This window comes from Apteryx mantelli, chromosome 3 (genome assembly GCF_036417845.1).
Source record: "Apteryx mantelli isolate bAptMan1 chromosome 3, bAptMan1.hap1, whole genome shotgun sequence".
NCBI classification, from domain to species: domain Eukaryota; kingdom Metazoa; phylum Chordata; class Aves; order Apterygiformes; family Apterygidae; genus Apteryx; species Apteryx mantelli.
This window is the reverse complement of record NC_089980.1, coordinates 89,107,834-89,133,346: the sequence shown is the minus strand read 5'-3', so window position 1 is coordinate 89,133,346 and position 25,513 is coordinate 89,107,834. Positions and strand designations below refer to the sequence as shown.

Below are 25,513 nucleotides of genomic sequence, written 5' to 3'. Positions count from 1 at the left end.
CACACCGTTTGGACAACTACAGCTAATGGTGTGAATTCCTTCCTCAGCCACTCCTCAGACCAAAGGCCTTATAGAGGTGGGTGGAGAGAAGGAATCAAGGAGATAAAAAAATAAAAAAGTCTTCCACTGCTCAGAATGTGTATATGGTGTGGGGAGTATATTAGTACCCAGCAGTGATTAATTCACCCAGAGTTTTACAGAGAAATGTAATACTTTGCTTATATTTTATGTGGAGGAACCAAGATGCCAAATTTATTTCTCAGGAATTTCTGGCAAATATCTTAAATATCAAGTTACTTGACAATACCACTAAGGGACAATTCCCTTTGGATTTTTTTTTTTTTTTGGATCCGGGTTAAATAATACTATAAAGAGAGATCAAAACTTTCAGCTGATAAAAAACAAAGAATTACCATTATTTATTTTTGCTGATTTGCCTTTATTAGTAAAAAGTACAAATAGAAAAAATGTACTTTCATGAAAAAATAAACCAGGGTACACAGTTTAGCAATGTTTGCTATTTCCTTCACATAACTCAGGTGAGATGGCTCAGAACATCTCCAGCAGATCCGAGCTTCTTGCAGTCCTAAACCATTATGAAGCACTTAAGTGTAGATACAAGATAAAGACAACGTAAGGCTCCTAGTAAACGTAACGTGTGAAAACAAGATCCAGAAAAAGCTGTCTGAAATATAACTTGGGTTGAATTTAGATATTTACATTCAAGCATGCTATTTACTTTATCAACCCCGGCCGCGTTTTCACCTGGCAAGTTCCCTGAAGTTCTGCTAGCGCAGCTGCCTCTGGGCTAACCCAGGCTTCTCAGTGCTTCTCTGTCTCCAGCCTTCCTACCACAGCAATAGCACTAACCCAGGCAGCAGCGCCAGGCTCTGGGGAAGAGAGAATATGCCAGGGCAGGCATGGAGAAGAGTGTGCAAGCAAGCTGCAGTCTGGTGTTGCAGACTCTCTCCAAAACAAAGCAAGACCTGAGTGCTGGACCCTGCTCCCATACAAAGATTGCATCTCGAGTGTACTTACTGTACATATAATATATTGTATAATATAGACATATATTACACAGAATAGTATGTACATTATACAGTATATATTATACAGTACATTTTTAGAGGACACAGTTTTTATTTATATTTTGCATTCGGCTGAATGCAACACGCTGGTCTGAGAGGGAAGGAGTTGCAGGGGGAGAAGGAGGCAGGAAAGAATTTAACAGAAATAACTACACTTAGTGTTTGAGTGAACGCTGTAATGAAATCTGTTTGCTGTGCTAGCTGTCTCCAGATTGGGCTGTAATTACACCACAGAAGGAAGAAAGGTAGCTGAGTCTCAATCTAGATCATTTATGTAAACTCAGCCTTCTTGTCAACGATGGGCTCAGATTGCACGTGTGCAAACCACAAAAATCATCTCCTATGAACAAAATAGAGACAGTGTCAAATTGCAGACTTCTCATACACCTTACATGCTGTCTGTAATTGGGGCTTTACAATTCAACACACTAAGGTTAAAAGCTGCTCCAGTATTATGCATTTTATTCAGGCCAGTGAAAGACTGCACTCTCAGAAGAATATGCCTTGCGCCTTTCTGCCAATGGCTGTTGTCAAGCCTTTCAAATTAATATTTATTTGGCTTAAATGAAAACAAGTGTCATGAATCTAGGGAATTATTTTGTGTGAGGTGTTGATACAAACTGCTTTATCTGAGGGAAGGATATTCCTTCCCCCAAAGAGTTGAAAAAGCTCATTCTTTGACCCAGAGCAAAATATATTTTATACACACGGTATAAAAACCCAGGCAGTCGCTTCTCTTAACAGAGCCGAATTAATATTTGATTAAATATTTTAAAGCTCCTACTTACCATGCCTGACACATTTTCTCAGCAAGTTTCTCCACTACCGAAACCATTAGGCACAGAGCAATTTTACATTTGAATACATTAAAAAAAAAAAAAGCAGCGATGAGGAGACACGACTGCATGCAGACAGATACGGGACTTTCCCACCCCCCCAATTAATTCCCCGAACTGCCCCTTCGGCCAGAGGAGCGGGGGCGTTATTCCTCAGCCCCGGTGGCTCGCCGGTAGGTTGCGAGTGCTTGCTGGGACACCCGGCGCTTCCCGGCCCCCGCGGTCCTCACTCGCGCAGGAAAACCACAGGCCTCCGCCCTGGCGCCATCCCTGCCCGCGCCCAATCAATACGGGCTTATTTCCTGGCCATTTGCTGAGGGCACAGAAGCGAGTCTCATTAATTATTTCTACCGGTGCAGCCTCAAGTGCGCTTCTGGCATGACAAGTGAAAACGGCTTGACCTTTTTTTTTTTTTTCTCCTTTTCCCCCCACTAATTTTGACTGCGGCACTTCCAGAAGGTGTGCGCACGCGCGTCCCCACGGGAACAAGGGGACTGAGTTTTACAGGTGCAGGTAGCGCGGGGCGTTTTCCCCACCGCCAGGCAGGCAGCCGCTCCCTGGCGAACCGAACCGTGCATCAGGAAAACCTGGTCACAGCGTGCACGATGTTTGCCAACGCGGATCTGGCCTCCGAGGGCGGGAAGCTCTCCAGGGCCGCCAGCGCTCGGTTTCCATGGTAACGGCACAGGTCAATAGCAGAAGTCACACCTTTGCCAGCCTTGATTGCTTCTTGCAACTGTTGGAAAACACATGCATAATAAAATCAGCTATGACAATACTGGCGCACGATCATTTCTGAGACTACAGTGCTGGCGTTACCTTTTCCTCGAGGTAAAGGCGATAATCAAAGCAATTAGGGGAAGCTCTCAGAATAGTCTCAAATATGCGGTTGCGCTCTTTGGGCTCCCCATGACATAGAGCTGCAGCTAATTTAAAGTGCATCGCCCATTACTGCAGCACCTGAAAGATGCTGGCCCTCCCAAGGACCCACTAAGGAGGGGGGGGAAAAAAAACAAAAAAACAAAAAGGATTTTAGGTATCTGGGCATTTCTCTCCATTATCTGAGAGCTTTTGTGCAGAACACAGACCTGGCACGCTAACCACTTGCTTGCTTTCTTGTTTTCTGCAGTCAAAACCTGGGTTTTATAAACACGCATTAAATTCCACACTTTTGGAAATGGGCAAAGGATGACACACGTTCAACGCCGTCTTTTTTTAATATAGATTTCTATTTATATACCACCTGATTACATTTGTTACAGTGGACAAAAGCAAATTTTGTCAGTAAAGTGGAACCTGTTAAACCTTCTCCTGCTCAGCTACATCCATGTAAACTCAGTCTTGCAGCAAGGACAGCGAATTTGAGAATGGTTCAACGATACATCACACAAGAAAGAAAGTATTTCCATGGAATAACAGACATTTCACGGCAAGTTACTGGAAAGACTTAGCATATTAAAAAATTGGGGTAAATAAGAGGTTAAATTTCCTATGAAACAATATGAATAAACTAAAATGCCAAAGAAAACATGTATTTTTTCCCCAATACCACAATTTAGTCAAAACTCCAAATAATAATAATATTTATTTTATTTATTTTTTTTGCTGAACAGCATCACGATACTCTCATGAAACACAGTAATGTCTGTCTGCCTGAAAATACTGGCATCCCCAGAGCAACTCCAGCCGGAGCCAGGGAACCAAGGCCAGGTCCATCTTGGGGATCTGATCATCCCTAAAGCCTAAGAGCATTTCATGATCTTTAATGTGTCCTACCTGGCTTTCATAGTTGGGTTTCATCACTGTGTCAGCTTTTAAAATATGGGCTTTTTTTGAATGCAAATATCTACAGTAAGTAATTATACTGTGTTTTATAAGTTGTGTTTTCCTGCAATACACAGCACAACTTGTCCCAAATCACTTACATCAGTATAACCTTAACTATCTAGTTTAAATCACGTCAAAAATATCTGAGACACGATAAAATTGTACATCATGCATTTCATATAGATTCTTATGTTTATACAGAATGATTGACATTTCTTATCTGAATACAAGCTGAAGTGGATTCATTATCTGTATTTAAAGATGAAATTAGTTGAAAGCATATTACAGTACTTGAGTGTTCAAGTCCCAATTCATAAAAATTTTATTCTCCACTTCAGTTAGAATCTTCCTGCACTGTGTTTTAGAAAAGAATTTATCCCAAGGCATAAATGTATTGCATAGTTAATTCAACACATCTTCTAAAGAATGGGAATCAGCCACGTAAGCACAGCTGTACAGCAAAGGTGAAGACAGGTGAGATGAGGTATGCTAGCAGCGTGAAAAGGTGTTTTTTCCCCCTCCTTGAATCAAAGTTTTGTGAAACTGTAGAACCCACACATTTTGAAGTGAACTCTGCTGATTCACTGAAGCTCATTAAAAAGATTTAGCATACCTGGTAATATTCATGTAAGTATCTACTGAGATGTAAAAAAAAAAAATAAAAATAAAAAATAAAAATAAAAAGAACATGGCCTATAAAAAAAATCTTGAGACTGGTCAAAGATCAGAGAAGCTTAGCTGAAGCATACATGGTTGCATATATGTACTAAGAGTATACTAAAATCTAGAAAGGGGGAGAATTCAGAAACTAATGCAGGGACACACTCCATTTACAAGCTTGTGATGTGGCAGCACTTAGACACATACAGTGCGTCAAAGCCAAAACAACTGCAAAGCTCGTTTCAAGCTATACACAGAGAAATCACTATACAAAAATCAGACAAAAAACTACAACACATTTCCAAGCAAAGTGCAAGGAACCTCAAAATGAAAAATACCATAACCTGCTCAGAAGGCAAGCTCCTTTCTCAACTTTTTAGAGATCTTCTTATGTCATGAAAAATTTGCAGTCCTTAAAAATTTACCTGTTCCATATTCCATCTGCAGAACCAGCTGGCCAAGTCAAACAAGTGCAGACGGCAGCAAACCAGTCTGCATTAACCAGACTGCATGCTACTTCTAGCTCAGCCAGGGTTATAAAATAGGGGGGGGAGGGGGGGAAGGAGTGGGAATTGGGTTCTTGCAGTTGGATAGTTATTGAAGAAATAGAGCACATAAATCCATAGGAAACCAGGCTTCAGTAGCCCTGCTGTATGCAAAACAACTAGTTTAAGTTGTAGCTATATTGTTGGTTGTACTAAGTGTACACTTTCACGCTCAGTTTTTGGGCTTCAATGATTTCTTGTAATGAACCTTCACAAACTAAGTAAATAAGAAAAAAAATCCATGTATCCAGTTTAGATGTATTTTTTTTCAATTGCATTTGGATAGAAGCAGCTAATATATGAGGCTGATAAACAGAAAAGGAAAATGGAATGCTTCTATTTGTTACTCTATAAACTTAAATTATACCCCTTCATTAATTTCTTCTACGTAAAAGAATCTGGCCTCTTAGTCTCAACTTATATGGCATCATTTTGTGCACCAAACATTTCACCCATCATTAAAACACAACCTTCTTCAAAGTGGCATTCAATAATTTAAACAGAATACAAGACAAATTGCAGATTGCTTAGAAACACTTTCCTCCAGCTGAACTGCTAGAGGAATACTGGAATACTGCATTTTATCTTTTTAGCTGTTGTTCAGACCATTGGTGCTAAAGCTCTACTACTATTCTTCCTAAAGGTGCCAGAAATCTGAAAGATCACAGAGGGGATCTCATTATTTAAATTCAGCTTAAAGGACAATCTTGCAATAGCACAGCCAAGATAAGACTCGAATGGGAAGTGATTCCTCCCAACATACCAAACTGCTTTTACTCAGCATCTTCTGTTTTCCCTCAGTATATTCAGATACTGCCCAGGCTTGGCAGTTTTGCCTGGGACACATGAAGCTCAAAACCCCAGATTTTTTTTATGCCTGAAGGCTCTTCCTTGAATCTAAGGAAAAAGCAACAGCAACAACAAAATATTCATGGGCTGGGAAAAAGATGGCTGGACAGTGAGAGCAGAGCACATCAAGTCTCACTGCTTTCAGCCTGCTCTGCTATCCTGCAGTGAGTTCAGCATCATCCATTCGACCTGCAATTAATTTATTTTCATTTCATTTCCTAGGCTTTGGCTGGAAGGAGGGTGGTGGCTTTGATTAAGAGTTACAGAAGGAATGGAAAAAACGAAAGATATGGAAAGGAGGGAAGCGCTGAGGTTTTCTCATGCTGAATGCTTTGCATACACACAGGAGTGTGAGACTGGGCTCCATTTCTCCATCCTCCCTCCTCCCTTCTCGTCACTTCCACATCAGCTCCTGCTTCAGCCATCTCACACCAGCAAATTAAGAAGAGGAGAAAGAAACTCCTTCTAACCCCTTCCTTAGGGCACTAAATTTAAGGCTGGTTCCAGCATCTCCCTCTGCACCCGTACGTCCTAGATATGCCTTGCAAATAAATGGTAACGAGCCACTGACTGTGCCTTGAAAATTGCCACTCGCCATGCCCTGGCCCACCGGAAAGAAGAATTTTACAGAAGCTCCTTGGTTTCAGGCTTCCATTTCCTATCCTTCAGGAGACAACCATAAGCACCAAACAGTTGGAGTAGGGGGTGTTTTCCACTCAGCCTTCTGAAGTTTGCAAGAACAGAACCAAAAATGAGCCCATGTAAACCAGAGCAGCAGGCTCTTATCTATGAAAAGGGGGATCTGAGTTCAAGACCCTGCTCTCTGGACTGCTTCTGTCTCTGGTGTTAAAAGCTACTGCATAAAATACCAAAGTAGTTTTGGGGCAATGACCAAGTAACTATATATAGTCCCTTCATGGCTCTGGCCCTAAATGTGGAAACAGAAGTATGCTTTAAGTTAGAAATGTACTTTTCTGTACACTGACTTACCCTCTTAAGCCCACCATAAAATCAAAACAGTATGTTTGTGTGTTCCATCTCACTGCTTATGCGCTAGCGAGACTTTAAAACTAAGTTATTTCCTGGAGTGGAACATAAATGAATGATACAAAGAGAATGTGTTGTCTAGGTCATACCTTATATAAATAAATTCACATTCTTGCTTCTACTTTGTAGCACTTTTTTTTTTTCTTTAAGTATTTGGGCACATTAACTAACAAGTAAAGGATATTCTACATTTGGGATAACAACCTTGATAGTATCTACACAGCTTTCAAATTCTGCTGACTTGTCATAAATAATGAATGTAATGAAATGGCGTGTGTGTGGAAATCTCAAACTGACTTCTCATTTTGTGTATGGTACTAAATAGTCATTCAACAGAGGTTGCCTCTAACCAGATTTGATAGATTCAGCCAGATTTGAATCAATAAGCAACAGGCTGAGAGGTCCACATCCTTTTCTTCAGGTATTTTAGCTATCCCCTTTCCTCTGTGGTCCATTTTTTTCTTGAAGCAGTGTGCCCTTGCAGCAAAGATGATCAACCACATACTGGGTTGTGTTAGCAAGAGTAGCCACCAGGTCAAGGGAAGCAATTACTCCCCCCGGTTGCCATTTGTGAGACCACATTTGGAGTAGATTGTCCAGTTTTGGGCTTCCCAGCACTAGAAAGTCATTGTCGTACTGCAGCAAGTGTGGCAGAAGGCCAAGAAGATTAGGGGGCTGGAGCACATTGCATACAAAGAAAGGCTGAGAATTGCCTTTTTTTCCAGCCTTAGAAAGAGAAGGCTCAGGGAAGATGTTATTGCCGTCCCAACTACCTAGCAGGAGGGTGCAGAGAAGTCAGAACGAGACTCTTCTCAGAGATGCATGCAAGTAGGATGAGAGGCTATGGGCACAGGCAACATGGGAAATGCCAATCAGATACAAAGAAGTTTTTTTTTCAGCAGGAAGGGGGTCAAGCCCTGGAGCAGGTTGCCCAGGGAGGCTGTGAAATCTCTGTCCTTGCAGATACTCAAAATTCAACTGGACAAGGCCCTGAGCTGTCTAATCCAAGCTGGCTCTGCTCTGGGCCAAGGTTGGACCAGATGTCCCCAAGAGCTCCCCTCCAACTTAAAGTATGGCATGATTCTGTGAATAAAGTTCAAAGTGCTATGTTTTCCTGTCTTTTTATTTTAAAAAGTCAAAGAGAAATTTTGTCATCCATAACAGAGATTAAGTATTTGCCTTCCAGACCAACTATTCTGGATTCCTGCTGGACAGAACTGCTTGTCTGAGGGGAGTGGGAGCTCAAAGAAACAATCTAGGGACCGCTAGATTTTGGAGACTGAAAAATCAATGAAGACAAAAGAACTGCAGGTGCACAAGTACCAAGACAATAGACTCCAAATCTTCTCTGCTGATGTATTTCTACCTTTTCTCCTATCCAAAGGAGAGAAATTTCCTTTTAGATAGCTCTATTTATAAAGAACAATGAATTCTATGGGGGGGGGGGGGAACCTCCCTGAATATGGGGTAAATATATGCACAGGGAGAATAAGAACACTGAAATTTTTAATTTTGTTTTGCCATGGTCAAACTTAGGATTATTATTATTTAAGTGACAAGACATCAACAAGCAAGTTCAGAAAAAATTGTATTTTTTGTTTTAGAAGACTGACCCTAAACAGTTAAATTTCTTATATACTGAAATCTTCAGAAATCATGTATTCTCTCTGATCTTGAAATAAGCTTAAATATTGTAAACTTCTGAAAGGTACAATACTCACTGAAATAAAAAGAAACCCAAGAAGACAAAATTTAAATTGATCTGTGGTCGAGTGACTGACTAATGCATTAAGTGTTTACAATGTTCTACCCTAGCTTTTCTAAATTTGTTTTCTCTTTTGTGGGAACATCATGCTCAATAAGCACTGATGATCTAAAAGACAGCTGAAATGTTACCTTGAAATGGCACTGACATGTTTCATAGTTAGCAAATCAACTTTTTCTTTTACCTTTGTTTTTCAAGCACCTTGGAGTCTCTCAGCATTTGCTCTTACATTTTCAATCTTTTCTTGTGGCTGGGCAGAGGGTTATGCTCTTCCTCCTCAAAAGGGGTGCTGGACAATCATTTATTTATTTTAAGTGCATCATTTCATAATGTCATAAAACACTATCGCCCAAAGCTTTCTTCATCTTTGCTGGATACATGTAGAATGATATGCCATTTGAAATTGGGGCAGCGAATATATTTATCCAGTATTTTTTTTAGATACTTTTTCTATATAAGAGGTAAAGAAATACATCTGTAAAGGACATAATATCCCACAGAAACTTGCATTAGTATAACTATACATCTGCAAATAAGATGTATTTTTCATACTAGGCTGACACATAGATAAATTAACTTTTTCCTTCAAACTCAAAATAGCTCTCCCTAGGAAAAGAACAAATCTGGAAAGAGTCATGCCCAACAGTAATGGAAAGAAACAGTCTACTCATAGGGAACACTGCTACTCTGGCTGTTATGCAACTAATATTATGCTGGCTGTTATGCGCTTTGCTAGCCTGTGTTAAAAATTAAACCTGATTGATTGTACAGACCCATTATGTTTTAGAAAAGATGCCAGCTTTTCCTTATTACACCTTTCCAGGTCTTTGACAATCAACTTACAGGCCTATTGGCTTGTAAATCTAAACAAAGGTAGGTAAATGGTGCCTTTTTTTTAATCAATAAGCTTGACTTTCTTAAATTACAGCATTGCAAATGGCCATTAATAGCCATCTTAGCACACCCAAGCATACACAATTAACTTCACATTTATGCTGAAAGATGTGATAAGTGTTTATTTTAATGAAACAAGCAGTGCTGAATTCTCATCCCAAAGCAGCCATGGAAAACACCCACTGATTAAAAACAAAGATGCAGGTGATTTTTGGGTTTGATGTACACCTTCATAATTCAGCTGTCTTACCTTTCTTTACAATTTAGCCAAGGTCTGATTTAAAAAGGAAAAGGGACCCCCCCCCCCCAAAAAAAAAAGAAAAACCCAATCAAAAAAGAAAACCCAAACCTGCCCAGAATTAACAGCATAACAGCATCCTTCATTTAGTATCTTGAGATACGGTTAATTCCAACAAGGGAGAGAATGGCTTCTTCTGATGGTTTTGGCTGGTTTTACAATATTACTAACACATCCAAAATAATTCACTGAGTAGGGCTTTTATTCTTCTTTTTTTTTAAAAAAACCCCCCCATATATAATTACAAAAAAGAATTAATAGCAGTGGTCACCCCAAAACAAGCAAGACAAACTTCAATGAAAAACTACTGTTGGTCATAAGCGTTTTCTGCAAACAAAAAATCCTGTTTTTCCTCTTCATTGCATTTTAGGAACAAGGGAATAAAGACAATGTCCCATAGTCCCATGACAGACCTCATGATGATTCTGGCATTTAATTAAAAAGAACTGGGGAACTACTGTCATTTGTGCCACGGGACTGTAAAACCGGTCTGCAGACAGCACTGTAGTGGGGTGAATGCACTAGCTGCGATAGTTACCTGTGAGCTGCGGGGCTCTTGCCAGCACAACTCAATGGCACTGCATAACTGTTATTTATTAGCTGCAGGACAGTATGGTAACCAAAGCAAAATCTCCTTGTTTCCAAATGTCACCTTTCCCATTTTTCTTCTACAGTTCCTTCCTACTATATGTCAAATCAGGACATCAGTGCCATGCCGTGTATGAATGGCTGGATCTACCACTTCTTGACTCCCATTACTTCCAGTACAGTACAAAATCTGTTCCCCATGTTAACATCACGCACACAGTGTCTTATATACAAATCAATAAATTCAAAGTATATCACAGTACCGCTGATGCACCACATTTCCCATGCCAGTTTGGATGAAAGGACTCCATAACAGCAGAGTAAACGGACAGGGTTACATTAAAAAAAATGAAGTTTTGCTAAGTTCTCTTTCACTTGACTTACACAGCTTATCTTGTGTGGCAAGGTAGATGTAAAATGGATAAAGGCTTTCTGATTAAAAAAAAAAAAAAAACATAGATTTTTCCCAAGATCAGATTTACAAATGAGGGTGACAGGAAAGTTGCTGTCTCTTTCAATGACATATATGAGTTTTGCCTCTGCCATATATAGGTACCTTCTCCTTTGTTATCTGAGAAACAACACTAAAACAGAGCTGGAACTACTTTTTCATCTCTGGAAGAGACTTTCAAACAGCACAATGATGGATCAATAATTTGCCTGGATGTGGTGTGATGGTGTAGCAAAAAACCAGAGTGGAAAATTCAGAGACTAATGTGAGAAAATGGATTCAGAAATAGTGACCTTAAAACAAGCCTTTTGTGATATCAAAGTCCTTCTGATAAAAAGATGGATATGTTGGGAGAAAAAAAGTACCAAAAATTTTGTAGAACATAACGACCTTATTGACATGACAGTCTCAGACCCAATTAAATTAATGGAAAATCCTTCCCTTCTATATCTATGTCAGAACCTTCACTAAATTTACTCGCACCATCTAGATAGCTGCTTTTTGTCAGTGAAAAACCTCAGGGATACCATTTTTATATCACATGCATCAAATGTACAGCTCAAAATTCTCAAGCAGCCTCAAAATCGAAAAAATACAAGGCTTTTGCCTTTAAAGGAGGCATGTTGAGCAGGTGGGTCTCAATCTTACCTTCATTCATTATTTTAATTGAAGACCACAGTGAGTAAGATGCAATATTCTTGAGCAGGCAGATCAGCTAACAATTTTGATATACATTTGTTTATGCATTCAAATAAAGGAACAAAATTTTTATCTTAAGCAAATGGCATGTTGAAGTTGATAATAAAAAAGAAAAGAATAGAAACAATGTAATTTTTCAGAAGTTCTGCAGCTAGAGTTGGCGATCTTCCCTTTTACAAAATTACAGAAGACTTGAAGAGGAACAAAACATCAAATTTGATTAGGAATTATAGCAAGATTTACAAAATCAAATGACTTGTCAAAGAAAGTAATTCTAACAACGGAGTAGAAAAAGATGAGAGGACCTTGATGCAGGGAAGAAAAGACTGAACATGTGCAAAAAATTGACTCCAGTAGCATAGAAATAAACAAGTTATCACAGTGAAGGGCAAAAAAGAAATACTAATTTGTACACACAACATGTCTTCTAATTGGCTGTGTACATATACTGGCCGAGCCACTAAGTGGGGTGAGCTATAGGTTACCAGGGTCACTTGGCATGGATGTAACTAATGACCATGCCATTTTTTATTTTTATTTTTTTTTTTAAATGAAGACACCCAGCAGGGAAGGATGTGACATCACAGTATTCAGTCTTGACACTACTACAAAAAGACAAAAGCTGATTTTTGTTTGGGCTCACCAAGACACAGAAGAATTTTCATTATCATTACTAAACTTGTAATACCTGTGTTTAAGTAAGAGATGATTCGTGAAGCTAGTGAAATCACGTGCTTCCTGGGCAAAGCCAATTGCATGAAATACCAGACGTGAAGAAGGGCTCCTTCCCACCCCTTCTATTCAAACACCTGAGGTGCCTAGACATATTATAAGCTTTATCAATTTCATCTGAAGCATCCAAAGTTCAAAATCATTCAGGTCAACATATTGGAATGCACTGACAAATCATATAATTCAGTACAACAATTTTAGATGCTTTTTAATTTATTTTTTACTATTAAAATAACATTGGGCAGATCACAACTGTAACAAGGAGAAAATCCATTCTGGACGTACAAAAGCAAGTAGCCTAGCCTAAGCATTCACAGAAGTGTCTCACGCACTGAGACATATTTGAAGAAAAAGACATTTCAGTGCTCTCAGCGGCAATTTAGAAAACCACAGATGTATCAGTTTTTTTCCACTGTAGAAGACAAACATTGTCCTGATAAGGACAATGATTTTAAATAGCAAGTTAAGTTTGAGATCCTTTCTATGGTCAAACAGGAAGGAAAGATGGACGGATTTTTTTAATGATCCAAATTACAAGTTTTCTTGATCAATACAGGGTAGTTATAATGGTATTCTGACTTGTACCTGTGTGCTAGCCTGCCATACTAGCAGCAGTCATAGCTAGAAAGCTCTTCCGGCTCCACTTCAAGAAGCAACTCTGAATCATGCATGTGCTCAATAATTTATATATTATTTTCCTGTTGATGCTGGAGATAATTAACTGGACCCTCGTGATCTAGTTAAGCCTCTGAACAACTCAGCCTCCTGCTCAGTGAGAAACTAGGGGACAGCCTCACACTGACGGTCTCCGTCATGCATAAGCTGTGCCCAGCGCTAGCGAGCGGCTCTAGTGTTTAACCGGGGAGCCTTCTCGGCCACGTTCTGTGGCTCATGAAGAGCTCTGGAGCATCTCAGCTACTTTCAGTGCATGAACTAGTTAGCTCAGGTATGCCTATACTATGGTGTACTGCAGTCCCAGCAGCAAAAGCAGTAGTGACTTAACTAAAAGCTATAACAATCATTAGAAGAAACAATAATTATTAGGAAAATGGGGGGGGGGATTATTATTATTATTATTTTTAAATAGATGGCATGGTATTAAGCTGAAAGCTAAAAATGTAACAGTGTACTCTATGAACATAAAGCGACCATTGAGGGGAGCTAACCTACAAATGACCAAAGCAACAGAGAGAGCAAAAGCAACCAAAAGCCTTGTTTCAAAACTCTGGGGAGGTGAATAGGATGAACAACAGCAAAAATGATTATAAAATAGCTCTGATACTTACAATATAGCTGACCATTACTGGCTCTTTAAATCAAGAAATTGCACAAGCCACTCTCCCTCCCTCCACACTCATATGCACAAATTATAATTTGACTTTAATACGGAAGTTTCTTTCAACTGTCAAAAACAATCATGAAAGCATTACAGGAAACATTAAAAGTAATAAGCAGATTTAAATGTAATTAACCAACCTTCTTGTAGTCCATTAAGCTTCCTTTTCCTTGTGCCTTAAAGAGAAAGAGAGATTTTATGTAAGAAGTTACCTACCAAAAATTAGAGTTTCAAAAATAAAGAATGCAATTACGAGAGCTATTATTTTAAACGTAACTGATTTTCTTTAGAAATTTGATGGGAAAAAATTCAAAACACAACCAGTAGCATTATCAGCCTATATAACATAGTTCTGTTTCAGATGAGAGCTCCAGACACCTAACATAAGATTTTTATTATGAGTTCTAGTTAAACAATTTGTTCAATCCAAAGTGTTCTGGTCATAAGAAATTTTGCTGTTTGCATTAATAAATCTCCCCCATGAGATTACAAGTATAAACTATATCTCAGATCAGCAATAACAGGATTAAGGAGTTAAGAAAAATCAAGACACCTCTTAAAAGGGAACTACTCCTTATCTCCAGTGATTTGCACACAGTTAAATGTCTAGAGCCGATCCTCTCCAAGAGGATGTCAAAACCATGTCAGAGCTATTAGACCTAGATTAGACATGCTAATTATGCATTGGGTTTAGAATTGCATCTAAGTATACAGTGTCACCCTTTACTTAAGCAGTAAATATATGCAACCTTTACCTCCTAACATATTCAGGAAAGAAGCATGAATACATTTTAAAGTTGTTCTTGCCCAGATGCAGAAAAGTACACAGTCCAAATTCCTCTGTTTTGCCACTAGGCTATGTAGAAAAATAGCACATTTATGTCTTTCTCACCCAGTGGCAGTAAATGCCAGACCCAGAGCATTCCTGCTTAGCCAACCTGAAGCCCTTTCCTATGGCCAAATCCAGCTGTATCATTATCACCTTGTCCAACTCCAGCTGTTCCCTTTTCAGGCACGCAGGAAAAAAAAAAAAATCACCACTACTTCTTTCCCTCTAGCCTCCACATGGGAAGGCCATGAACCTCAGTTCTTCTGGAACGTGTCTTCTGAAAGGATGTAGCTGAGGACCACTGCCTCTCCAGGTCCTTAGCGGGCACTTCAAGTGCTGTCCCGGGAAAGCAGCCAAGAGGAGGAGGTGGCCAACTGGCATAAGGAGAAGAGCTGAGGCCTGCACCGAAGAGGAACGCTATGTGGCAAGCCCAGCTTTGAAGAGACGTTGTCAAGACACCATAGATTTGGAATATAAATTATCTTTTGTGAGGGAGGCAGAACAAAACAGAGAAAAGAACTGAGGAGAAATTAAGCAAGCAGAACAGGAAGGAAAGCAGTAGATAGATAAAAAAATTGATTTCATTGAAGGAGAAAGGAGACTGATCCACAAAATCACTTCAATACTCTCTTTAAGCTTCTCCTGAAAAAAATCAGCTTTTCTGGAATGCCTATTAAGAAAACAGCCTGACAGCATTTGGGAGTAGCAAAACCACTGCCAATAATTGCTTCCTTGTTTGTGCATTCCCATCTCTTGATTTGCCAACTTTTATTCACACTGCTTGGATCTTATGGCTGCTTCAAGATGTATTTAGTAGTTATAGTGTGTATCAGAACATACCAAGAATATGTTCTCTAACAGATGAATGCCTATATGCAGATTCACACCGCATGGGAGAATTTGCCAACTTGAGGAAGATGCTTTTTAATCTTAGCAATACCTGAGTAGATGTGCTCAGCATGCCTCTTCTTGCATATAATACATGTTACAAATGGCAAGAGAATTTCCTCATGCTCTGTTCCCCTCAACCATTTGAGGTTGCAATTGCAGAACCACAGTTGCAGTTCTCCAAGCAACAGCCTTAGCTAATCTGTTTTTTAAGCCTTCTTTACTGCAATCACACCTTTGCTTTTTTCTCTTTCTTCTATCCTCACAATAGCTTGTTCTTTGACTTTTACTGACCCTGATTTCAGGCACAGACTTTTTCCTTTTGCATCAGACTTTTGCGTCTGGTTTAGCTTCCTCAAAGGCATTAAGCCTAACCTAAGTACACACTCTTGTCCAACTTAGATAATTTTCCAGATCTTATCGCAGATGCCTCACTGCTTGGCTGGGGAGCTCAGTTTGAGAATACCAGGTCTCTGGGCCCTCAAGGAAAAGCATCTGATTATCAACATACAAGAGAGGTGAACGGTCAACTCAGCTCAGCCTTCCTCCTCAGGACGAAAGACTGCCATGTGCCAGTAATGAAGAACACCACTACTGTGACATTCTTCCATAATAAATGAGGTGGTGTGAAACCAACTCACCTTGCCAGGAAGAAGGCTCCCTGAATTCCCCACAAAATGACTCAAAATGCATCAGATAAGCAAGTGGAAGGTCTAAGACAATCCTTTTGGAGCAGTTTTTTGGGACTGGTATTTTCCAGGATTGACTCCTCTTTCTCAGATGGGAGGGTCCCTCTTACATGTGTTCTTAAAACCTATACTTGAGAAATGCTTGATAAAGCATTTGATAAGTGGTTTTCTTCTAGCCCCGCTTCTTCTGAGAAGTCTCAGAATGATATGGCAAAAGGCATGTGGACTACCCTGCCCCAGATGAGATAGTTCTAGTTTCCAACTTCCTTTTTTTAATTTCAAACGCTGAGGACTAAGTTGGATTCTAGACCTGTTCTTGAGGAACTATGCTTAATTTCTTCACTCACACTTTGATCCCTGGTGCCTTAGATGTTGGATGTCTGTTGAAGCTGGGGATTTTTGGCTCTTCTCTAGTGAGAGGAATCCATAAGTGGCTAAACTCTTCTATCTTCTGACCTCTATAAAAATCTTCCTTCCTGCAATCCTAGATTATCTGCTAGGTTTTAAGAATACAAAGCTTTCCAAAAGCTCAGTGAGACTGAATTCCACATCTGTTTCAACTCTGTCTCAAGAACAGCATTCAGCATTTCCTAGCCTGTCTACTACAATATTTCCTTGGAATCATTTAGGAGCAGTATTTATTTATTTATTTATTTCAGGAACCTACCCCAGCTCATATTCCTTTTAAAAAAAGACACCTGGCCAAATGCTCACTTTAGTTTTAAATGCACAAGGGTGGGGGTTTTAGTGGTGAACTCAGTGACTCAGGCTATTGTGGCTGATCCTTCATATATATATTTGCGTGTGTGTGTGTGTGTGTGTGTGTGTGTGTGTATACACACACACATCTATCTATATCTATCTATATTTTTTTCTTCCTGTGATAAGGAGGTCCTCTGTACACATCCAAAGTTCTTTTCAACGCATTCTCTGAATTTCATCCAAATCAGAAGCTAGTCCTTTTGAGCTTTTCTTCTTAAAACACATATATTCAAGTGTTGATGCAACTTCCTATGCCTGGATATCCAGTGCGCTTTGTTCTTTCCAAATGAAATAACAAGGAGCCTTTCTAAAAGGTCTTTATCTCAGCAGGAGAAAGGTGCATACGGCTGTCTCCATTCAAAGGCCATCTTCGGAACAGCGATAGTATCAGGACTTTCGACACGAGAACTTTGGTGAAAAAGTCACAGAAATACTGGGCACTCTACAGCAGTTCAGGCATCTCTGAAGACTGCCTCTAAGATACACAGGACAGGCACCAAGTTCCAGCCACACGCTTTCTTACCAGTATACCATGGCAGAGGCTACTGGGGCAACGCAGCTCTCCACCTCTTGCTTTCTTGAGCTACAAGACCTTCCTCCAAGAGGAGGAAGCTGCCATGAAGTGCTGCCTTTAACCCACTGTGAATGTTCATGTGGGCAAACAACGCAGAAAGCCAATTACTTAGCAGTAACTAGAGGTTCATAATGTGATTTCCATATGCCTAGTCATAACTTAGCTACTAAGAAAATTCCAGCTGACAGAAACTGAGTGCATGGTGCATGCTTTATACCACATGAATTACATTGCAGAAGAGTGTGCCTTATGAGCATGCTCTTATGAGTATTACCAACATGAGAAAGCTTCTGGCTTGAGTGCTTGGACTATTTTGTAGGCCACATAGAGAAAGTGACCACAGACATTATCTTGAAGAGCTTGTAGTTACTGAAAGGTAACTTTTCTCAATCAACACAAGCCAAGAAAGGCTCCCTGATGAGTTGTTCCACTTTGTATTTAACAACAGTAGTGGTTAGTAGATACTTTTGCATAGTGCATGCCACTATTTTTTTTTTCTTTCAATGAGAACTGCTTCATTGTTTCTGTAATGCCCATTTTTGGTATAAGAATTAGTAGGCAGACAGACGGCACTCCTGGAATTCTGCAACCTCCTCTAGATTCTGCAGATGGGAAATTGTTTCAAAGCTTTTACAAACTGTGCTGTAGTAATACCATTATTCTCCAACTGCAATCATCCAAATCCATTTACATTCAACTCGCATATCAGCCTTGTGTTGAGACGGTAGAATTCCAAAATTCCTAGTCATACATTAAACTACCAGCCCCTAATTTCAAAATGACAGAAGTTGACTTTGGTTTGATAGTTTTTTTTTTTTTTTTCCTCCTCTGCACCACTGTAAGGTTAAGGATGTTGCATGCATTTCCCACAGCCTTCATTCCTGAAGAAACTTTGCTTCTGGTCTGCAGTATGTGAATGCAGGCTGCAACCTGGCAGTCAGAAATGCAGAAGGCATCAGAAGCCCTCACCCCCTGCCCTTTGCCCCCCAATTCTGCTTTCAAATAGAAAGGAAAGAAGCAGGTCTGGAATGAATATGCTTGCAGAGAACTAGCTTTTTATTGAAGGAAGCAGTCTTTCTGCTGGAGAATCTGTATAAAAATTGCAGGAATTTCCAAAGGACACTCATCACAGCTTTTAGACAGGCAAAACACGTCCAACTGATGCAGGAACACCACAGGATGGAGTAGCATTTGGGGGTGATTTTTCTGTTTTCTCCCGCTGTTCTCTTATACAGTCATCTATCTGAATTCCAATAACACCCAGGGGACAACTCCTGAACCTGAACCCCACTGTGCTACATGATGTGTAAAACAGAGATTTATATTATACAGCTATGTTGTTTTTACTCCTTTTCTCATTTAGGAGTTAGAGGGAAAGACAGATGAATTAAGAGAACTGAGAATAAGGACATTGACCAGCTAGATCTCACAAATCTTTCTGTAGTGGTCAGGAAGCCATGATCCCCAGTTCTTTCCCCCCTGTCCAAAATTACTGCTCCCAGATCAAAGCTGGCAGAAGAAACCGTATGCCTCTCATTCAACTACTGTGGTGCAAAGATCTTTGGTTTAAGCTGTGAGTGAAAGTAGTTTCAAGCTAACGTGTGGGACTTTGCGTGAGTACTGAGGAACAGACATATGCTCTGTGACAAAGCATCTGCTTGTTACCTCTTCCATTGCTACACTGAAGTTTGACAGAGCTCATTTGTCTGTGCCCAGCATTTCCCCTCTCTTGAAAGCATGAAAGAGAAATGTGTAAATGCTGCAGAGCAGAATTAGTCTCTCTATATTGTCCTGTCTGTTGTTAGTTTCTGAGTTTTTTTGTAGGCTGAAAGCATAGATAGGAAGAGAGATCCAAACGGCAAAACTAAGAAATTATAAACAATGTTTTAATTTACCTCTCTAATCTGTTTAATCCAGGCCTCTCTTCCAAGGAATTCCTGATGCAGGATTGCAGGAGCAGAATTTAAACTGAAGACTACAGTGTCACTAGAACTTTCTTTAACAAATGGCTGAAGGTCTGAATGTAGCTGAAAGAGAAGAATATCTTTCTTCAAATACTAGAAAAAGCTCATATGTATCCATCCAACCACCAATTCAAGGTCCATATCCTGACTCTACACCTAATTGCCACCTTTTGCATTGACAGTTTTATCTTGGTTGCACTACAATTTTGAAGGAGGGAGGGGAAAAGGGAGAAGCACTGCAGTGGCACAAAGTTGTGGTGAAGAGAAGCACATAGAGAATCTGCAAAGAATAGGTAAAGGACAATTGGCAGAGCTGGACAAGAGATGGGACAGCCAGGCAGACAATTGTTGAGTGGAAGGAAGTGCAAAAATTATAAAGGAAAGAACGATCCCCCCTTTGATGAGAAGAATACCCATTTTAAATCTGCGAATGGTAATATATTCTATTTTACAGTACCTGAGGAAGTTGATGACATATGATTCTCCTTCTGACAAAGCAAATGTTTTATAGCTAGTACCTTTCTATGAAAATCATGTCATCTTTTATACATAGCAACATTATTCAACTGTGAATGGATTAATATTAAAGCACACACAAAGTGTTAAGGCTATAGACTGCACTAGAAACGGTTTACTGGTATAGTTGTACCTAGTGTAGCATATAGTTGTATTCCTACGCCAGTATGCCAGTGCTTTATAAAACCACCTCCTTGACCGGGAGGAGCAAGAAACTATCTAAACCAACCCAGCTGATGCAGATGGGGAGGTCTCAGGGTATGTCTATACTAGCAAGTAGTGCAATCCAATAGGAGTGGATCTGTAGGACAAACCAGACTACTGGGGACCCTATATCCACACGGTACATGTTTTCCTTTGGACTAGCTCTAGCTGCCAACTGAACGATTTCTAATGCTTGGAGAATATCTTTCAGCTCGGTCTCCTGGGAAAGAAATCTATCTCTGAGATACTCTATAATGCGAACAAAGTGCAATAAGTAGGGGCACTCCTGATCCAAGGTAAAATGCTAATACACATGTACCTCTGTGCAGGGCCAGTGGCCTCCCAGAGAGGGCAAGCAGGGATCTCAAACCTGCACAGCCATTTTGCAGTGACTGTCTTGTCTCAGCCTGAGGGAGCCCAGGGGCCTCTGGGGGAAATCATACTGCTGCAGCAGTCGAGGATGTTACTGTCCTTATCTGATTTCCTCCCTCCTTATCCCTCAACTGCCCCCCTGGAAGTTGTCTCCACAGCAGATTTGTAAGAGGGAACATATGCCAGGACTTTAGCCATTGCAGCTCATGCCTCAACTTCTGCTGCTGCTGCTGCAGATGGCTGGGCCTATCAGTACCAACCTCTGCACAAGATGTCCAGTACATGCTTCCTTCTGCAACTCCCTGCTACTGGGATAGTGGCTTCAGGAAGAAAGTAGGAGCAGAGAAGGTAAAGTCTTAAGCTGCTACAGGAAGACGTGCCAGAGGAACTTTAACAGCCCTGAATGAAGTAAGCTATGCTGCTCAAAGCGTGATTTTGCCAGTTCATGAGTGCTCCTCATACCAGCAGTTTCTGCAAACATTGTCATATCAGGTGGTGGCCAAATCTCTTACCACCACTGACCTGCTGGCAAAAGTCTATGGCACAGTAGTAGCACAGGGCAGAGCTTAAGAGCAACACATCAGAGAAGTTCTTACAAATCTTTCTGGTTTTAAGATCCTGGAAAGAAAGAAAAGGCATACCTTGTGACTCATAGACATGTGCTTGCCGTACTGAAATGCCATGTCCTGAATCTCAGCGTTATGCTTTGCTAATTCCATTGCAGCCTGGCAGCTCTTTGCCAGCAAGGCACTATGGGAGAGGAAAACCTGTTCTTTCCAAGTTGATATTCCAATATCATCTGTAAGACAGTTTTCCTGAAAATGAAACAAAGACTAAAATGAAAACACCAAAACGGCAGCTGTATCAGATAGTAGAAGTTAACAGTGCTGCCCAGGAAAATGCAATACTTGGCAAGTAACAAAATGCTGGGTGCCAAGGCCAGATAAAGGACATGCTTCAAGGGTGAGTGGAGAAAAACATTACCCTAAGTGTGCTAGCAGCACAAATAACATTTTATTTTACTGCTCAAAAAATCCACAGAAATATATGGAGCTGTCAACAGATTTTACATAGACCCTTTTCTTAATGTCTGTATCATTACACTGAACATTAACAGCCAGTTGCATTCCTACTGAGCTACTGGGGGGGGGGGAGGGAAGCAGAGCACATCAGCATTTAAATCTCTTATCAGTAAGAAAAAAAAAAAGAACCAATAATTCCAAACAAACAGGGGATGACATTTCTGAGTTACTACAATTTCTCCTTTGCAGATGAGAAAAAAATTAAAATCACAAAAGGTTTTAAAAATACTTATAGAATTGTACTGGAAAAAAGGAGGGCAGTGACGGAGGACTTGTACCTCTTTCGCTTCAATCTTAAGGACCAGGAAAGACTGAAAGCATTTAAAATAAAACTATGCTTTAGAAATATCAAGTATTAACCTTCCCAGAGGACTGACAAGAGATCTCAGTGATGCTTCTAACGAACTTTTTCACCTTGACTGTAAGGTCAAATATGCTCAATACTTCTCAAAATTCTTTTGTATACAAAACATTAATGTGAATTACTTTGCAAAGAACTGAAATGTGTTTTTATTAACAGGAACCCAATTCCTTCCCTGTCAACCCCAAATTCAACTGCAGCTCTTTGGCTCACATGGTGTCAGTCTTCAAGGCTAGACATGACTTGCAATCTTTTTCACCCACACACGTAACTGTCATGCCTTTAGGTACTCTCTAAAGAGAAAAAACAAAAATGGGAAAGACCACAAAGTTTCTTCTGTTTAGAAAAAACAAAAATCAGTACTGAGAAGCTACAGAGAAATTTCAGGCATGTAAGTGATAAAAATAGTTTGCAATTTCTCAGCTCATTCAAATCTATAGCATTCACTAAGCCAAAATGGCGTTCTTTAAAGGAGTAATATAAAAAAAACACATATACGACTAGCCTTTTCCCCCTCAAAGTGATGTCAATTAAATTACTTAGAAATGAGTAAGAAGTAATTCTGTGTGACCCTGTAGTTTTCTAGCAAGGTATTATCTGTCATGAAATTGGTAACAAATGAAATAGAATCCATCCGTTCAGCTCTGGGTTTCCTCCCTTATGGATATCACCCAGAAGTGCTGCGTTACAAGGGAGAAGATAATACGAGACTAATGGAAAAAGTAGGAGAATTCTGCAATGCCAAGTAACACAATGTTGTATCAAAATTCCTCTGCTTTCCGACATACTATTAACTTATTACAAGGAAAGGAAGAACAGAAAAACCACATGTTTGCTATTATGCATGTGATAACTTACAAAGTCAAGCCTAAACTTTTCTTATGTTTCATTTTACTGTAGCATTTTTGTTTTAATATCTTAACTGAGCCCAGAGAATGTGCAAATTCCCATGACTGGCAAAATGTCAAAATGAGCATTTAATTCTAGTAGTTTCCTATGTATCAAGTTGTTTTTCACTCAGATATAGATCAATTTATTTTAAAATTAAAATCAGGAGCTCTTGGAAGATGCAACACAATCTTTTCCTTAACAACCAATCTGCTCAGAGAAAAAAAATGGTATTTACTAAAATTTGCTGGATGACATACTGAAAATTGGCAGTGATTTTTATAATTATTTGTTTTAAATCAAACCAAGGCAGAAATAGACTAGCAAGGTAAGTCGAAACAATTTATGAAGTTACTAAAATCTTTCAGAACACCTGTAAATTTAAAATGCCAGCATGCCTGAGCCTCTGAACAGTCACAGAACAGCAGACATTATAAAATACCAACTGCAGGAACTGAAGACAGTTAAACAGTCATTCATATTCTTACAATATATAACAACAAAAAAAAATCTTCTTAAGCAAGTTTGAATTTAATTACATGATTATAAGCAATGGCATGACAAGTTACTGTCCACTATTTAAACCCATTAATTGACTATGCACTCAGGTCAGTTACAAAAAAGCCCAAGTTTGCCTAAACTGCATGGTTTGCTGAGCTTTTAGAGATCCCCTTTTACATTAAAGGAATCAAGACAGGCTTACTTTCTTTATAATTTGAAAAAGTACATAATTTTATGAAAAAAATTAACATCCACAGGACTTTGTTTTTATTACAGGCTGTTTGAAGAAAGATTTGCTAGTTTTCTGTAGAAAGGGAGTAACAAACATCAGTATCACATGAAGATCATATAACATCTTCAAGCATCTAAACCAGGCTTCAAAAAGAGGAAAACAATTGAGAGACATATTCAAAGGTGCAATATTGAATTCTTATAAACATAGATACTGCAAAACTCTGTGTTCCAGTAAGAAGGAAGTTCAAGAAAGGAGTTAGCCCCATACAGGTCTGCATTAGCATATGAGCTTGCAAGCCAAAATATAGCTGATTCTAATCATAGAAAGTCTTCTGACCACATATGCTGGTTAAAAAGACAGAGACAACCTTTCTTCAGTGAAATTTTCCAACAACCCAAACACCGTTTTTTCCCAACCGTAACTCCCATGTTATACAATTGTCCATCAGCTATGCTGTATTTTTTTTTTTTTTTACAGCAAAGTTACGTATAGCAAGATCTAAAAATTATTTTAAAACATCAAGGGAAAAATGAAACTAGCTCTAGATTGCAGATCTGGAGTCACGCTAATGCTTGTTTATTTCTGCGAAAAGCTTCAATTTTTTTGCAAATGTTTTTTGGTTAGCAGTGGGTATTTCAAAGGATAAACATGAAAGTAGATATCAGTTGGCCCAGAAGACTCATAGAAGCCTTTCACAGAAAAGCCTTTTAAAGTTAGATCATCAAATCTGTTTCAACTGTAGTTGACAGTGCTTAGACATCTGATTAACTAATGCCTACGGAGTGATCTAACTTAGAAGTCCTGTTCCCAAGAAATGGGTCCAGATCATACCTCTGATGTTGTTTGGGTAGGAGAAGCTGGATGAACAGAACTGAAGCTCTCTCTCGCTCCATCCCTGAAAAAAGCCAGTTCCAAATACAGTCTGGGGAATGCTGGCATGGAACCACAGGGAGGCCAGCACTGGAAGACATCAGCATCCAACTCTGCCAATCACCATTTCCTATGAGAGTTATGCTCACCTAAAATAGTCCTCGAGAGTCTAATAGCATGTTTGCTTTTCACATGTTAATGTTCTGACAATTCATTTACCTTAATGACTTGAAAACTTCAAGTAGTAAATTGTGTTATTGCTTTCCAATTCAACAAGAATCAATGTTTTAAAAATGAGTTTTTCAAGGCAGTAATTGCAAATGGAAAACTAAGAACAGGTGCTCCCATCTTACTAACGGCAAGTTCAGTAACTGTTTTGTTAGAAAGAAATTGGCTAGTTGAGATTTTTCTGTTAAACTATTTCTGCAGTTTAAATTTGTTTTGGAAAATCATCCAAGACAAGAGGAAACAGAAAGAACTTTTAAAAGATGAAATCATGGGGTAAAACATACATTTATAACCATCGAGAAGGGCAGCTCTTATTAGTTACATTAACAAGGATGCCCAATACAAAAGTGGCCCTTAATTTAATTTGTTACACTAGAGAAGAAGCTAACATACAGTTTGACTGCAAAGGTATTCAGGAAAATAGGATTGTTATAAAGAAGGGGTTTTTTTTGTTTTTTGGGTTTTTTTGAAGTGCGTAAAATCATCTGCAAAACCAGGAAAGAGAAGAAGTCAGAGGGCTTTTCAATGTAAAACTTAAGATGCAGTTTGTAAGGGAGACTTTATTTTAATTCAATATCATGGCAGCTCTTTCTTAGCCATCTGCTCTTGCACAAAATGATCAAACTGTCTGAACCACTTACGTATCAAACTTTAGTTTGATTCTCAACGGACAAATAATCCACAGAAACACACTAAAATATTTTGAAATAGTTCTAGCATTTTGAAGTTTTAAATTAGATAGATCAACAACTTCTATTTTACACACAGAAAAAAACAATAAAACTATGGCTCTCTCTAACAGTAGCAAGACAGTTACCTTGCAAAGCATCTTGCGCTTGCTGGACGTAAGCCTTAAACAGCGCTTCCCTGCTTGCTGAACATGACAGGGCATGCTTTATTGGTCTATTAGTACACGCCTTTGGTGCTTTTGGAGG

At 39.3% G+C, this 25,513-nt stretch overlaps 1 protein-coding gene across 1 annotated transcript in view; it reads right to left on the bottom strand.

The window, feature by feature from the left end:
* Window positions 1-421: 421 nt before the first annotated feature.
* Window positions 422-25,513, bottom strand: part of PDSS2 (decaprenyl diphosphate synthase subunit 2) — a 134,101-nt gene continuing 109,009 nt past the window's right edge. The window contains exons 5-8 of the mRNA XM_013948995.2: window positions 21,055-21,228; window positions 19,253-19,384; window positions 13,756-13,791; window positions 422-2,660 (exon numbers count right to left, since the gene is read on the bottom strand). Of these exons, the coding sequence (XP_013804449.2) occupies window positions 2,502-2,660; window positions 13,756-13,791; window positions 19,253-19,384; window positions 21,055-21,228 (501 nt within the window). The 3' untranslated portion in view covers window positions 422-2,501. The remainder of the gene's footprint in view (window positions 2,661-13,755; window positions 13,792-19,252; window positions 19,385-21,054; window positions 21,229-25,513) is intronic.